We start from the raw sequence: 16,835 nt of genomic DNA, 5'->3' as shown, positions 1-16,835 counted from the left end.
TACTTTTTATAAAATTTAATTTTTAAAGTACAGATCTACCATGGAAGATCAGACGATTGGAGTTGGAAACAACTAGGATTTATGTCCAATTAGCTATAAATTATGAAGAAAAAATACGATTTAAAAGTAGGTTCATTTCTCTGGTCGTACTTGATTGATCTATAAATTGTTATGCAAAGTATGACAGATATCCCAACTTAGTTACATACTGAGTCAGTGTAAGGAACAGTAGACAACCAAAGTAGGTAATCAGAAATAATTTGACAAAATTTGAATCAGGTTGAGATTCTGCTTTATTGGCATAGACATAGTCAAGGAAACATGATTTAAAGGATTGTGTCTCAAATACAATTAATGAAGTTATATATTCAAGTGAAATCGTATACTACATCATCTAAGATACTCATTTATTAAAATCAGCTAGATTTTTTTTCATGAGAAATATATAGGAATATGTAAGAAGTAAGATAAGGTAACTATTACTGTGGTTGGGGATAATCTAGTGTATAGAGACCAATGATTAACTTATACTTTTGTTTGGTATTTGCTTATCAAATGACTCTTATATTAAATATTTTTTTCATAATTTTAGTTTTTTAGTGTAAAATTAAAACTATTAAAAACCATAATATTATCAAGGAGTTTGTGAGTAAAGGTTGTATAACTGTTAATGAAGTTCAAGGGCCAAATTAATATTTATTTTTTAATGTTTGTATCATAATTAGGACATTTAACTTCTTTCTTTAGTTGATGATTAATATTTTTATTTAATTCATCTCCCAAACACGTGTTGTATTTTATGGCATTTAGAAGGCATTGTTTTAGTGTTGAGAGAGGGGTAAAAAGAAAAAGCCTATCCTCAAGCAGCTTAGAACCTCCTATTAGAGATCAGACAAGCACATATACAGCCACATACCAGGTATGTAACATTGGATTTCCTCAAATTGAAGACTGACTAAATTATGACACATCATCAGTCATCATACTTATTGAGGGTAAATGCTATGGTTAATCACAGGAGGTGACCACGGGACCCCGATCACAGGAGGTCTGGAGGTGAGTAGTGGTATATATGCTATTGGGTTGCCAATCCTACCAGCAAAGATGTAATGGAAATTGGGGGCAAAAAAAGTGTTGAGAAGTTTTTGAAGAGAGGACAATCAAGGATGTAGACAGAAAAAGGAAACTATGAGGAGTTGGGAGAACTCAAAAGTACAGCATTGTAGATGCTAGAATTTATAGAAAGCCTAAGTTTATAGCACCATCAACGAATCTTTCAGCGTGAGAACTTGAGAAAGACTGCTCCATCTGCCATTTAGGAAACAACAGTGTATTTCCAGATACCCTTTTACAAATTAGGTATCTTTTTGCAAAGAATAAAACTTTAAATGAAGTCAGATTCTATGTATTAGGTAAAATGGGACTTGGGGGCACCAAATAATAGCTTTAAAAGACCGTGGAATTACCAAGAACTGAATGGGCTGAAAAATTTAAAATAATTATGTACTTAAATGTGGTTGCATTTCCAAAAGTATTTTAAGATGTCAAGTTTTGCCACATTATAAATATAGAAAGCAGTCAATCAGCTCTTCAGTCGAATTCCTAAATCTGTGACTGCATGGGAAATAATTATTTAATTTTAATAAAAAATTGTAAATATATTTTAATAGTAGGCTACCAGGTGAGTATGGCACACATGTTCCTAACAGTAGTATCTGGGATCCTCTTAGAAATAAATGTTTCATTTATTTATTGAATGTCATAGAAATGTCATGTTTTCAAAAACATTCGCTTGGTTTTCAAAGCCAGAAGCCACATGGTAGTGGTTGATACAATAGTGGGAAAGTGACAGAATCTTCTGTACTGAAGGAAGACATTTTCCTTAGATGTTAGCGATAGGTGGAGGTAGTGGGGGAGAGATGAGAAAGTAGAAACTAAAGGGTTGAGGTTGAATAAAATCACTTCTGAGGCATACTCACTTGTTCATTGATTCAGTCACTATCAAAATTTCTTCTCCTCATTTAAAATTTTATTTTATTTTCCTCTGAGAGTTTGAACAGGTGTGTACATTATTTTTTTCTAAGTTACTCCATGGTACAAAATTTTTATCATAGTGTTGGAAATGATTTTTCTCATCCTACTGGGAGTTGTATTTGAAATGCATGAATGGCTAACAAGCCTGGAGCATGTTGGTACTTCAGAGCATCTTCTGTCCTATATCATCTGTATTAGTTGTGGTTGCAATGTTTGATATTTCCTTGGTCTCCAAAGCCTATCATCTGCGTCGTGAAGAAACAGATTGGTTTGACAAACCCAGGGAGTCTCGTTTGGAAAATGGACATGGTCTGGATCGCAAACTGCCAGAAAGATTGGTCCACTCTAGACCACTTAGTCAACATCAAGAGCAAGTAAGTGCTGTATTGAGCAATCTCTTTTAGATTTATCCCCCACTGCAATTAAAAAAAGAAAAATTATGCCATCAGTCAATCAAGCAATCATCCTAGAATGGTCTCAGTATCATTTATCCTAAAATGCGTGGGACTTCGGTCAGTCTTCATAAAAAAAATTGTTTTTCCAGTAACTTAAAGTACTAAGTATCTTATTGAATCACCCATGGCTATTGACTTTGCAGCAATGACTGGGCAATTTAAGTGATTCAATCCTCCAAAAGATAATTAAGTTTGTACAACCTACCCAACACTGGTATACAAGGAGAATACATGTAGCTCCTAAAGAACTTACGGAATATTGGGTAAAATTGGTGTGGATAATTTCAGTGCTTTCCAATAACAGTGTGTTCAGGTGTTAAGAAATATAGCAATTAAGGGAGTGGACCAAACCAGGTCAGCTGGGACAGGGAAAGCTTCACTTGGAAAAGAGGAAAATTTATATTTTAAAGTCTATTATATGGACATATTTGTTTTATATTATCTTTGTATTTTATCATCAGAAAAATGCATAAAGTAGATAATATTCATTAATATCTATTTATAGATGGAATTAAACTTAGAGATAAACTTCACAATTAGATAAATATGATACCAAAATGCATGGCCATATTCACTTTAGAACCAATGAGGTGATGTTTGTATGAATTTTGAGAGACACTTAGGAGATCAACATTTGGATAAATTGAAGGAGACTCCTGTGTTAAGCCCAATGGTTTTAAATCGATTCCCTTAAGAGATAGATATTTTCAGACTGTGTACCCATAATCATTAAAATACCCACAGAAGAACCAGTTGACTTATTTCATATACATTATTAATTCCTAAACCATCTTGTTAGATTAGTGATTCTTTGATATAGAAGACAATTATTTTGAATGGCAAAGGTAAACCATATGAATTTACTGTACCTTACTTCAATGTTTGTTACGTTAAAGTATAAAAAAGATGACTTTGCCCATATACGTACTATTGAAAAGATAATATCTATACTCAAATTTTACTTCTTTCAAAGCAATTTCAGTTTTCATGGATAAATTTCTCGCTGCTAAATAGGACTTCTGGATCTCCAAATTTTGTTCTGTTTGGTTTTATATATATTTTCTAGAAATCTTGGGATTCTTCTTTCTATATTATAAATATTCTTTTACTGTTTCTGATATCTTTGGTAAGATTTGGCTTAGATCCATCTCCCACCCACCTCTCCTCTGGTAACCATGGATGAGTTGATGGGTCAAACAGGATAAGGGCATTAAGGAACACACTTACTGTAAATAAATAAATATGTAAATAAATATTTTTAAGAAAGGTTTTGTGTTAGGATTGTGTTTACCTCTATATACATGTCTATATACTTCCATTTCTTTCTACTTCATTAAAATGTATCAGGTAATTGACGTATACTTTTCGTAGCTTACCTTGTTATTATTAAAATTGTATATATAGCTGGAGTTCAATCTCACCAAATAGAACAGGTTGGAGAGCAAGAAAAATTAATAAACTCATTCTGAACATGTTTATGACGTATAAACTTAACTCTTTTTATCTGCAGTTATGAAAATAATCTGTCAGCTGAAACTAACTTCTTGAATATATTTTACTATGAGTTTCTCTCTTATAATGACTTACTTTTTATATCTTCCCTGTCTCATTTGTTTCTTTGAAGTTTAGTATTTCCCGCAAACCTACATCAGATCACTGAAAGCACAAATCCTTTAAAGAAATCTTAATAAGATGAAATATATAAACTACAGAGCTAGAAAATAACTTCTATATAATTATTTCCCGACACTACTATTTCCATGAATGCTTCGAATAGTCTTGGCCAACTAATTTATTCAACCAATATTCTTGGAGGATACATTTTAATGTAATCTATGTCCACCTCAAGTCTATTGTATGTAGATGAAACATTAATAACCCTAGTAGTACTGTTTAATTTTAATTTTTCTGTTACTAACATCTACCTATTTATGATTTAAATGCACTGAGGACATAATGCATCCTGTTTAAACAAAATATATTTATAAACCCATATAATGCCAAAATTAAGCAGAGAGAGTATATTTAAGAATCATTTCATGAATTTCTTACTGTTTTTTATAAAGTAGAAAATGTGAGGGTCTTTGTTAGAATTATTTATAGGTAAATGTAATAAAGTAATGTGTATTTTTTTGTTAAAAGTTATTTTTTTACATTTATAGATTTATTACATTTTTAAAAATTTATTTCATTATTTTGAAAGAGAGAGAGAGCACAAGAGAGGGAGAGAGAGCATGGGCAGGGTAGGGGCAGAGAGAAATGGAGAGAGAATCCCAAGCAGGCTCTGCACCGTCAGCACAGAGCCAGACATGGGGCTCAAACTCATGAACTGTGAGATCATGACGTTGGCCGAAATCAAGAGTTGGATGTTTAACTGACTCAGCCACCAAGGCACCCCAGTTTATTGCATTTTTTAATTTTGATGTCTAACATACAAATGAAAACCTACATATGTAGTTACCAAAACCGCAAATATACAGAATTATAAACTAGTTATAAAGTGCACAGCCATATAATCAATATACAGACCAAGGAAGGGAAAGTTGTCTGCCCCCCCAGATACCATTTTGTGCCTCTTCCAGATTATAATCTTCAACCTCCTCCAAACAAGTAACAAATATGTAACAAAGTAACAAATACTGTGACACTAATTGCTTTGATTTCCTTATAGTTTTTTCTCCACAAAAGTTACATAGAACACAACATATGCTTCGATTACATTTTCATAAAGTGCAAAATTAATGTGTTTTGGCTTTAATATTTATCTTCAAATACTCTTTGTCATTAAGTCACCATAACTATATTTTGGTCTAGAGAGAATAACCCAATGGCATTCTCATTTTATTCATTTGTTTGCATCTGTAATCATAAAAAGGTAATATTGAGCTCTTGGTACTAATTAAGCTGAATGCTTGTATTTGGCAACGTATGCATAACAAGAATCTATACCCATAAAATGCTCTGGAGGCGAAATAATAAACCCAGACTGACTAGTGCAAAATGAATTTTTCTGCTTTTTTAAAAATATCTTATGTAAAAATTCAAGAGACACCCAGCAAACTTTTTCTGAATGTTTATTAAACTCAAAATCATATTATTATTTAAATATATATATACTTTGAATATAAATATATATATATATACTTTGTATATATATGTAAATATATATACTTTGAATATATATATATATACACTGTGTGTGTGTGTTTATATATTTATATATATATATACACACACACACTTTGAAAGGAAACAAATAAGGATTTTCCTTCTTTACCTCATCTCGAAATAGGGCTAATAGCCCTCACAGGGTGAGTATAAAGGTCAGCACTTCCTGACTAATGCCATCTGCCTCCACGTTCTGCACTAATACACGTGTCTTCTGCAATCCTCATGCAACTGCAATATTGAGGTACATTAAACTCTTCTGAGGAAGCCACCCTCCCTTACATTCGGGGCCTTTGGATGTCTTGTTCCCTCTCCCTGAGTACTCTTCCTCTTCTCCTCCCTTGTCGAACTCTACTCATCAGTTAGGTCTCCATGTCCTGTCTTACAAGAAGACTTCTCTCACATCACCACCACCTCCCCACAAATTGGGGCAAGTGTTCTTCCCTTGTGCTCCAATGGTTTTGCAGGCATTATGTCACAGGCTGAGAGCTCCCAGAGAGCAGGGGCTCCCGATGCCATACACCACAGGGCCTAGCACAGTCCTTGGAAGACAAGAAGGATGCTCTCATCCCTGCAGCTCGCATGCATGGTGCTTAAGAGAGGGAAAGGATGAATGTCTCTGTGAATAGCAGATACGTTAACGCAAGTGTTATCATTTCATAAGTTTGAAGGCTCAGTTATTCATGAGAATATGTGTAGGAAGGAAGAATTATCCTTTTGCTGGGAGGCATAAAGATGATAGTTCTTTCAGTGCAGAATCACCAAAAGACAAGGCCAGAGACCAGACTCTGGGGGAGAGGTGTGGGCAGTGCTTCACACCTTGCTCCTACTCCTATTTGACAGAAGCAACATGTCCCCTGAAACTCCATCTCCTGGGGAACTCTGAACACTCACCTGCAGTGCTTAGGGAAAAGCTAAGATTCAACTAGTTCATACATGGGAGATAGATACCACTGCTTTTCTACACATTTTTGGTCACATTGATCATAATTATGGAAGTTTAATGTTTTTGATTTATTAAGTGAGTTTGTGGTGCTGTTAGAGACAGTCTCTGAAACTATATGAGGTGTTAGGAGATGTTCTGAAAGCAACATTTTATAGAAATGAAGATGCTAACATCCCCTCTACTAACATCGTCATAGGTACAATTTAGAAGGTGATCATTGTTAGCTGATAAAATTATGGGGAAAATTTTGGAAAATCCTACTTGTCTCCTAGCTGTGCAACAAATGCATTGAGATTACATACAACTCTCCCTAGTCTAGAGATTTGGAAAGAGTAACAAAAGGTGAAAATGTGTCTTCCTACTTTATTTTTGACCAAGTGGAAAACGTGACTTTTTAAGATGGTTGTTAAATAAAACATGAAATTAAAGAAATTTAAAATAAAGTGAAATAATACCAGTTTTGCTTATCTACAGTATCAAACCAAGATTCATGTATATCTAATAGTTGTAGAATTTTCAATGCACATGGTTTAATTTTTAGTAAAAAAAAAATGAAGATCTTTAAATGTGGATTGGGGGATGTGAAAGAACAGAAGTAGAAAGAGAAAAGATGAAGGGTGGGGGGAGTAAGAAAGGCAGAGGAGAGAAGTTAAGAGTGAAGAAGAAAGGAGAGAGAGGTAGACAGAGACTGACAGAGGAAACAAGACAGGAAGAAAAAAGGAAAATGTATAGATTCTTTTTTCCATGAAAATAAATGAGGTTTTCTTTTTTAAATGTTTTTAATTTATTCTTAGAGAAAGAGAGAGAGAGCGAGCACATGAGCAGGGGAAGGGACAGAGAAAGAGGAGAGAGAGTCCCAAGCAGGTTCCTGCTGTCAGCACAGAACCCGACATGGAACTCCCGCTCAGGAACGATGAGATCATGACCGGAGCCAAAATCAAGGACTGTTGCTTAAGTGACTGAGCCACCCAGTTCCCCCAATAAATAAGGTTTTCATTAGTTTACAAAGTTATGGTAGTATGCATTACTTAGGTTAACTGATTATACTTACCATAATAGGTTTATAATCTTGCAGACAACATTTCAGTTTTACTTTGAAGAAATCATATACTATTCCTGGACTCCACAGGATTCTGCTGTTGTTTGGGGAATGTTTTCTGTTCATCAGAAACCTGATTAAGCTTATTCTTTCCTAAAGAGAATAAAAGCAAAAGGCTATAATTTAAGTTTGCAGTTTTCAATGCATATGTTACTTTTAATATGTAAAATTCTAGCGATAGAATTCTAACATTCTTACATCTGGATTTACACATTAAAACCACTCGAGTATTCAAAGACCCTTCCTCACAAAGTCAACCTCTCTTGAGTTCTAAATTCTATTTAATATTTTGATTCAGTACTCTCACACACTTCTTCTTTTTTTGTTAATGTTTATTTGTTAATTTTGAGAGAGTACATGTGTGTGCTCAGCCAGGGAAGAGGGTTGGGGGTTGGTGCAGAGAGAGAGAGGAGAGTGAGAATCCCAAGCAGGCTCCCTGCTGTCAGTTCAGAGCCCCACGTGGGGCTCATCTCAAGAATCTATCCATGAGATCAAGAGTCAGACGCTTAACTGAGCCACTCAGGCACTTCTTAAACTTCTTTAGTAAACTTAATTTTGTTTGTAATTTCATTCATATTTTTCCAAGGTGATAGAAGATTTCATCCTAATAAAATCCTATTAAGGCTGATATGAGCAAATATTTCACTGTTTTTATCTTTCATTATTTCACAAATCTCATTTAGAAGCCAAGTTCCATAAAACAGAAGACACAAGTTTGCATTCACTAATTTGTTTGGTTTCAGAAATCTCATTTTGCCAAGGGGAAACAGATAAGGAAATCTTTTATTAACTAAACCAACACACTTAAAAAACAAGTCTAATCCTGTATATTACACTTTGTCTTTAAACATTGATTTTTCACCTTATCACATATATGTCTTAGATTATACAGATGAACGGGAAGACTGTGCACTACATCTTTCCTCACGCAAGGATAAAAATAACAAGAGACTCTAAGGATCACACGGTTTCAGGTAAGGGAAATCAAATGACCTACTTTTTTATTTTAATGTGAGACCGGGACATGTATTTGGATTTCAGCTTAGATGGCTTCCCAAATTTTAGAAGACACTGCTTTTTATGTCAAAGATTGTGTTTTGGGAGAATTTCCAAAACTAAGTGCAGACTATGCACTCGAACATAAAAGATTGTAACGGCACAGTCATTAATATGACACGTTACTGATTGCTACGTCTTTAGGTCATTTTTTTTTCATTAATTGCATTTTCAAAACATACATGGCATTATAATACTCCATGATTATTTCCCTATTGAGCAAAATGGTGACTGGTTTTAGAACTGTAAAACATTCTTTTACAGGAAATAGGGAACTGCCTCTGATTCTTCTAAGGAATAAATCCCCCTCTGCCTTGTCACTTTGAACATTATCAATTTCCTGAGTTTTTGTTTGTTTGCTTGTTTGTGTTCTTATGTAACCCAAGGCTTAGGACACATTTCTAAAGGTTTTTATCTTGAAATAATGTTAGATTCCTGCAAAATCCTGGGCCCCCCAGAAAATAGTACAGTCACTTCTTCTGTCCGTCCTTTACCTAATTTCCCTAATGTTAACATCTACCTAATCACAATAAGATATCGAAACCAGAAAGTTAACATTAATATGAAGCTATTAAAATATCTACAAGCCTTATCTAGTTTTCGAGTTTCCCTTCTGACCCACTAAATTCTTTTTTTTTTTTTCTTTTTTTCTGGTGCAAGATCCAATCCAGATTCCAAATTGCCTTTAGTTGTCATGCTTCCTTCATCTCCCCCGGTGTGGTGGTTTTGCATTCGTGTTTCATGACCTAGATGCTTCTGAAAGATGATGGAAGTTTTATGTTACAAATTTAAAATTTTTGTTTAAATCTTTGAGACTCAATATAAATTCCGTCAAAGTTAATGACTTTTTGAAAGATGAACAGTACCTATATTCTCCCTCAAGTATATTCCTTGTGTATATAGACACTGTATATCAACAGAAAATATTCATAAATATAGATGTTCGTATATACATATATATAAGTGTATGTATAGGTGATATATCTAACATGGATATGTGCTGGAGGGTTTTTTTTTTTTCCTCTTTAAGGACTGATATCACAAAGGACAAAAACAGGTATTTTTTTATCAGTTCACTTGCTATTGTTCCTTGCACATTTTAGACCATGGAGCATGTGGATGTGGAACAGGTTTTACTTTGAGCAGCTTTACTCTCTTTATTTTCATAGAGAATGAATCGATTAGGAATCTAATGTTGTTTCCTTTTAAGATTGGTATTTTTTCTCCTATCAGAGACAGATAATTTAAACTCCCATAGTTTCACTGCATACAGACAGTATTTTAAGTAGTGATGAAAGTCCCAAGGGTGAGTTTTAAAATCCATGGGCTCTGTGGATTGGAATAATTACTGTGGAATAACTCTATGGAATAGTTACTTCTGCAGACTATTTCAGTTCCCTCCAGCTCATAAAGCAAAACAACATAGTGCTTCCCAGCAATGCCAAAATTTTTTCCACTGCCAGCAACATAAATCTTCAAACTGGTTTACTAAATCATCAAAACTCTATATTAATGTATCTTTTTTTTAGCCATATTCTTACTTTCATGCTGTATTAATCATTCCCTCAACCTTAGTATTTGTCTTTTGTAACTCATTGTTTTAATTTGCTTTCCTTTACCACAATTAGGAAAAAAAGCTTTAAGTATAAAAAAGACAGAAATAATAACGGTTGATATCTCGTTGTAAATATTCTAGTCTGAAAGCTAAATTCGGTTTCCTCTGTATATAGATTTTACGAAATGAGAAGCAAGAATCATTGTTTTGAATACATTTACTAGTAGTATAGTGTATCGTCTCTCTGCATGCCCCTTTTCCTTTTGATATTTACCTAATATAAAAGTAAAAATATTTTCCCCATTCTATTTCCCTGCATTAATTACTACTGAATATATTTTCCATGTGTCCTTGGATAGAATGATCCCATAGTAAATTAAATGTTCTGAAACAACTCGTGTTGTTTTTAAGTAAGTCCTCAGTACCTCAAAAGGATTTAAGTACAGGTATATGCACAACGAGAGTGAGAAATGACTTCTTTAGCAAACAATGCCCAGAAGGTCTAAGCCAGTGGCAGGCAAGCCCTTAGGCAGAGCATTTGTGCCAATCAGAGAGGCTAATCTCTCTGCTTGCTGTTTGCCACTCAACCGAAAGCCTGTTTTGCTTGACTAAACTTTTGGTGATATTAAGGATTTACTGTCATTTTTTAGCTATGTTGTACCATTTTTACGTTAATGTTAAGGGCATATTTTTTTGAGATACATACTAAAATGTCTCCAGAGGAAACAATATTTGGGATTTCTTTCAAAATTAGTTGCATGGAGAATGATGAAGGAATAGATGAAAAAAGATTGACTGTGGTTTGGTAATGGTTGGAGCTAGAAGACTGACCACCCTGGGTTTTATTATTGGCCTCCAGTATTTGTTTTATGTGCATGCAGTTTTCCATAATAAAAAAAATGTTAAGCTTCTGTTTGTTTTTCATATTTAGAGAAAAAGAGCAGTGGCCAGTAGCTTCATCAGTGGTGAAAAAGCTATCTAAACTAACAACTTAAATGCCTTTATAAATAAGATGAGGTTGTAAGCAAGAAAAGAGTGAAGAGAACGGTAGTGTATCTGTTCTCCCAAACAGAGGGCCAAATGGCCATGAGTACATTTTCATCTTGGTTATAGAAACTCATTGAAAGTAGAAGTACTGTGTATCTTCTATAAGAGTTTAATAAACCATTCTAAATGGAAGTAGCATTAAAATATTTTATAAGAATTATACAAAACAGGTATACCTCATAAAAAGAGAAAATATATTTTTATTTTTTGGAATAAAAAACAATTTCAAAATAGGAGACCAGAATAGAAAGTGTGTGGGGTTTTTTGTTTTGTTTTTGTTTTTTTGTTTGTTTGTTTTTTCTCATTGTTTCTCCCGTGTGTTTCCCAAAGTATGAGCAGGAAACCCTCATGGTTCCCAAGATTCTTTCACGAAATCCACCAAATCAAAACTATTTTCATAGTAAATTCTAAGAAACACTTGCCTTTGCACTCTCATTTCCTTGTGAATATGCAGTAGAGTTTTTTCTAGAGGTTACATGATGTGTGCATCACAACAGACCATATACAGAGCAAATATGAGAACTTACCTGTATTCCAGTTAGCTCAATATTAGGTATATTTGTAATAATGTAAAGCAATACCACCCATCTCTTAAGTGTCCCATTTTTAAAATACAGTCATTTTTTACCAAAAATGTCATTATTTTAACATAGAATGAGTTTATCAGTTTACATTCATTAATGTTTTAAACTCTCACTTTTAATTTATAATACAGAAAATATAGAGAGCTGGAATTTATAGGACCAAAATCTCTTTGAGGTCCTCAGTAATATCAAAGAGTATAAATGGCTCATTAAAACCAAAATGTTTGAGAACCATTACTCTAACGATATTTATATAGATTTTAAAAAATTATAAATAAGTTTTTGTTCTTCCTATAAAAACTCATGCAACATAAAACATATTTTGCAAATGTTTTTATATCTCATGTTAGATACACTTTTAGTTATTTGTTAATATTTACTGGTAGAACATCCCTGGTGTGATTTACATTGTGTTCATTGCAAGGGTAATAGAATGAATACAACACAGACTATTATCTAAAATGTTCTCATAATTTGGTGGGAAAATCTGAAATGCAAGTAATTATTACAATAGAATTTTAGGAACAACTGAGACAAAGTCATGGAATTTATAAAACTTTTATTGTTCATACCTATACATACATGTATGTGTGTCCACACATGTATATATATATGCATCATTATTTATATCTTTGTGATGTTTGCACAGAGAAATACATGCATACAATCTTCTATTAAATGATCTGTAATTTTTAGAAAATAGATCCTTTATTAACTGTAAACTTCAAAGATATAGGTGCTGATCAACAACTGAATAATGGTTTTGAAAGTCTTTATTCAACCAAACACAAGGCAACAAAATGAAGAGAATAGATAGTGAATTTCAGAAGAAAGACCTGAGTTAGAGTTCAACTCTATTGCTTATTTAAATTTTGAGAATAAATTTGCTCATCTGTAAAATAAGACCAACTCTATGTGTCTCACATAATTTCAAATGAACCCAGCACAAAATCCTGTACTTACTATACACTCAACAAATGTTATTTCCCCTTCTCTTAGAAATTATCAGGAAAAAAAAAAGGAGAAAATGTAACGCTAAAGAAATGAGTCTCTCTTTTTTATTTAAAGCCGTCTTATGGCTCTAGAAACACAGCTGTTTCAAACAAGCCAAAGAAATTCTTCTGATTTCAAAAAAGATAATTTGCTTATGTATAGTTCCATAATGGATTGGCTACATCTGCACGGCTAGAAAGACTAATTAGCAAGTGTACTAGTGAAGAACACTAAATATGTTTAGGTTCAAAAGACAGCAGTATCTTCAGTGAAAATTTTGGCTCATCTTCTATTCTTCGTTAGTCTACCATCTTTATGAGCTTTTAGAAACAAGAGACAAATGTAACAGGTCTCCTTGGATCTGAGATGGTAGCAATACCAAATATGGATAGCTTTTTTATTATTATTTAAACAGCTTTAATAAGGCATAATTTACATAAGTGTACACATTGTAAGTGTGTACACATTTGTAAGTGTACAAATGCACAAGTGTACAAATCAATTACTTTTAGTGTATTTAGGGATTGTTGTGACCATCACCACAGTCTTGTGTTAGAACATTTCAGTCATTACAAAAAGTTCCCTTGAGCTGGCTAGCAATATCCACCTTCAACGCTCCAGCCACAGGCAGGAGATTTACATTCAGTATCTAAGTTTGCCCTTTCTGGGCATTTCATATAAATTGAATCATATAGTATGCAGTTTTGGTGTCTGGCTCCTTTCACTTACCAACATTTTGCAGTTTATCTATTTTATCACATGTATCAGTCGTTTGATCTTTCTATAGCTAAATAGCATTGCATTGTTTGGATATTCTCCCTTTTTTTTTTTATCCATTGAATTTTTCCCAGTTTCAAATATTTGCATACAAGTTTGAGTTTAACCATATGATATTTTTTTAACGGTTTCCTAGAAGAGGAATTGTTGGGTTCTATGGTAAGTTTCTTTTTAACTATTCAAGAAACTGGCAAATCGTTTTCCAAAATGAATATACCATACTATGTTCTTGCCAGCAACGTCTGAGGGTTCCACGTTCTCCATGTCATTGCCAACACTTGATAATGTTTACCTTTTGGGGTGGGTGTGGATAAGAACTCTTTGTTTTAACTTCCGATTTCCTAATGATCTATGGTATTGAGCATATTTCAGGTGGTTATAAACAATGCCTGTCTCTTTGGTGAAATGTCTGTTCACATACTGTACTCATTTGGGTTGTTTGTCTTCTTACTGAGTTGTATAAATTCTTTATATATTTTATGAATTCCATTTTAATGGAATTAAATTTATCAATATGTTTTTTCCTGTACCGACCAGGCTGAGCTCTTGATAGAGTATTAAGAACTATCCCAAGGTCACAAAGATTTTTCTCTTATTTTTTTATACCAGAAGCATTATACATTTAGCTTTATGACCTATTTTGTGTTGATTTTGGTATATGGTGTGAGGCAGAAGTCCACGTTCTTTTTTTTTTTTTTTTTTTTTTTTGAAGCATAAATGGATATCTATTTGTGTAAGTACCTTAAAGAAAATCCCCCCATTGAATAGCTTTGGCACATTTTGTCAAAAACAATCACCATTAATACAAGGATTTATTTTTGGTTTCTCAGTTCTATTCTCTTTGACTATGTGACTAACTGTTATTTCACCACTAGTATACTTTATTGTTTATTACTGTGTTTTATTAAGTTTTGAACTCTGGTAATATAAGTCCCCCTTTTCAAAATTGTTTTGGCTATTGTAGATCTTTTTAATTTTAATAATATTTTAGTATCAGCCTGCTGGGATTATGATAGGGGTTGCACTGAAATAATAGATCAATTTGGAGAGAACTGCTATCTATTTCATTGAGCCATTTCATCCATGAACATGTAATATTTCTTCATTTACTTGGATCTTCTCTAATATTTTTCAGTAAAGTTTTATAGTTTTCGGTGTAGAAGACTAGCATTTCTTTTGTTAAATATATCCCAATTATTTTATTGTTTTTGTTGCTCTTATAAATGGTGTTATTTCTTAATTTCAATTTTGGACTATTCATTGCAGTTTTATAGAAATACAATTTATTTTTGTATATTGACCTTTTATCTTATAATCTCACTAATGTTTTTAGTTCTATTAGTTTTCTTGTGTGGAATCCTTGAGATTTTCTGAGGATGCAAGTTCATGTCATCTGCAAATAAAGACAGCTTTATTTCTTCCTTTCCCAACTAGAATCGTTAATTGAATTTTTTTCTTTATTGCACTTGCTAAAACTTTGTGTACAGTGTTGAACAGAATAGTGAGAGCAGACATCCTTGCTTTGTTCCTCAAGAATGTTGACAACTGATTGTAATGAGAAATCAGGGACTCTGCCCTATCCCTGCCATAGAGTTCCTTCCTCGCCTCCCCTTTGTTAATACTTACTGGAAGAGATTTTTTGGCCTAACATTTTAAAAAGCTGATCAGAAGTGTTTAAGAATAGCTTTAAAAGCCAACACAGCTAGTTAAGCTTAATTTTATGTTTTTTTCAAATAATAGTGGATTACAGAGACGAGAGTTACAAGAGAAAGTGTAACTGTCACTCCAAGAACATGTATGTTCCATCCTAACTGCTGGAACTTGAACAGATCCTACAAGGTGGGCCTTGACACAGAAATGTCTCCTTTCCAATTCAGGAGAATTTCCTCACTTTTATTCTCATTTTAAGAGTATAGTTATATATGACACAGTTTCATATAAGAGTGCAATTATATATGATACAGTGTCTCATTGTAAGCCTCTCAAATTATTTTTAGGGATAAACTGAGTATAAACTTATAGAAGTGAAATGTAGATCAGGTGGAATCTCTTCTAAAATCACAATTTCTTTCTGGTAAATTTTAATGAAAGCTTGCATTCATTTTCCCAGTAACAAAGGAATGCTTCTTTTCTTTTTTTTTTTTTTTTAATTTTTTTTTTTTAATGTTTTATGTATTCTTGAGAGAGAGAGAGACAGAGCATGAATGAGGGAGGGACACAGTGAGAGAGGGAGATACAGAATCCGAAGCAAACTCCAGGCTCTGAGCTGTCAGCACAGAGCCCGACGTGGGGCTTGAAATCACAAACTGTGAGATCATGACCTGAGCTGAAGCCAGAAGCTCAACCAACTGAGCCACCCAGGGGCCCCGGAATGCTTCTTTTCAAGGCCAGTTCCACATGAAAATAATCACTCCTCCTGATATCTATCAGGATAAATATTGCTTGTGCAATTCTGTTCCTGCTAAGGAAGTACTTTGCTTCTAACTGGAGATAGGTTAGCACATTTTTCTATGCATCTTTAATAAGATTAAGTTTAAAGGGATTAATGATTGATGCCATGAGGTGAGTGTGAAGACATTCCAGATATTTAACCTCCAGGAGAGGAGGACAAATGGTAATGTTAATGTAAAATTTAAGGTTGTAAATCCAAAATTATGAATTGGCCATGGAAAATTGGGCAATAAGAAATGAGACTCATTGAAAAGAATAAGGATTTATACTGATCTCCTGGAATATCTTCTTGACAAATAGAGTAATGAGAAAAAGTATATAGAAAGAACAAGGATGTAGAAGTAGTCATGGGGAAAAAAATAGGCTCCAATCTTAAGTTCTTTACATGCTGGACAACCTAGGTAAGTGTCTAAATTTCCTTCATCTTAGCTTCGTTGTCCTGAAATGTTATGGCTAGTACATAACATAAAAAGTGGTGGAAATATTTTCTTTTTTTTTTTTTTACTTTTTAAATGTTTTTATTTATTTTTGGGAGACAGACAGAGACAGAGCATGAGCAGGAGAGGGGCGGAGAGAGGGAGACACAAAACCTGAAGCAGGCTCCAGACTCTGAGCTATCAGCACAGAGCCTAACGCGGGCCTCAAACTTGTGAATCTTGAGATCATGACC

General features: G+C 33.6%; 1 protein-coding gene across 9 annotated transcripts in view; it reads left to right on the top strand.

The window, feature by feature from the left end:
• PCLO (piccolo presynaptic cytomatrix protein) overlaps nucleotides 1-16,835 on the top strand; it is a 419,978-nt gene that overhangs the window by 270,222 nt on the left and 132,921 nt on the right. For all 9 annotated transcript variants that reach the window (XR_006716260.1, XM_045494642.1, XM_045494638.1 and 6 more), the window contains exons 8-9: nucleotides 2,272-2,408; nucleotides 8,586-8,676. Coding sequence is in view for 8 of the 9 variants with exons in the window: in XM_045494642.1 (XP_045350598.1) it covers nucleotides 2,272-2,408; nucleotides 8,586-8,676 (228 nt within the window). In the remaining variant the exon portion in view is untranslated. The remainder of the gene's footprint in view (nucleotides 1-2,271; nucleotides 2,409-8,585; nucleotides 8,677-16,835) is intronic.

The sequence above is a fragment of the Leopardus geoffroyi genome, chromosome A2 (genome assembly GCF_018350155.1).
Source record: "Leopardus geoffroyi isolate Oge1 chromosome A2, O.geoffroyi_Oge1_pat1.0, whole genome shotgun sequence".
NCBI classification, from domain to species: Eukaryota; Metazoa; Chordata; class Mammalia; order Carnivora; family Felidae; genus Leopardus; species Leopardus geoffroyi.
Note: the sequence above shows the minus strand (reverse complement) of the source record. Positions and strands in the feature narration are given on the sequence as shown.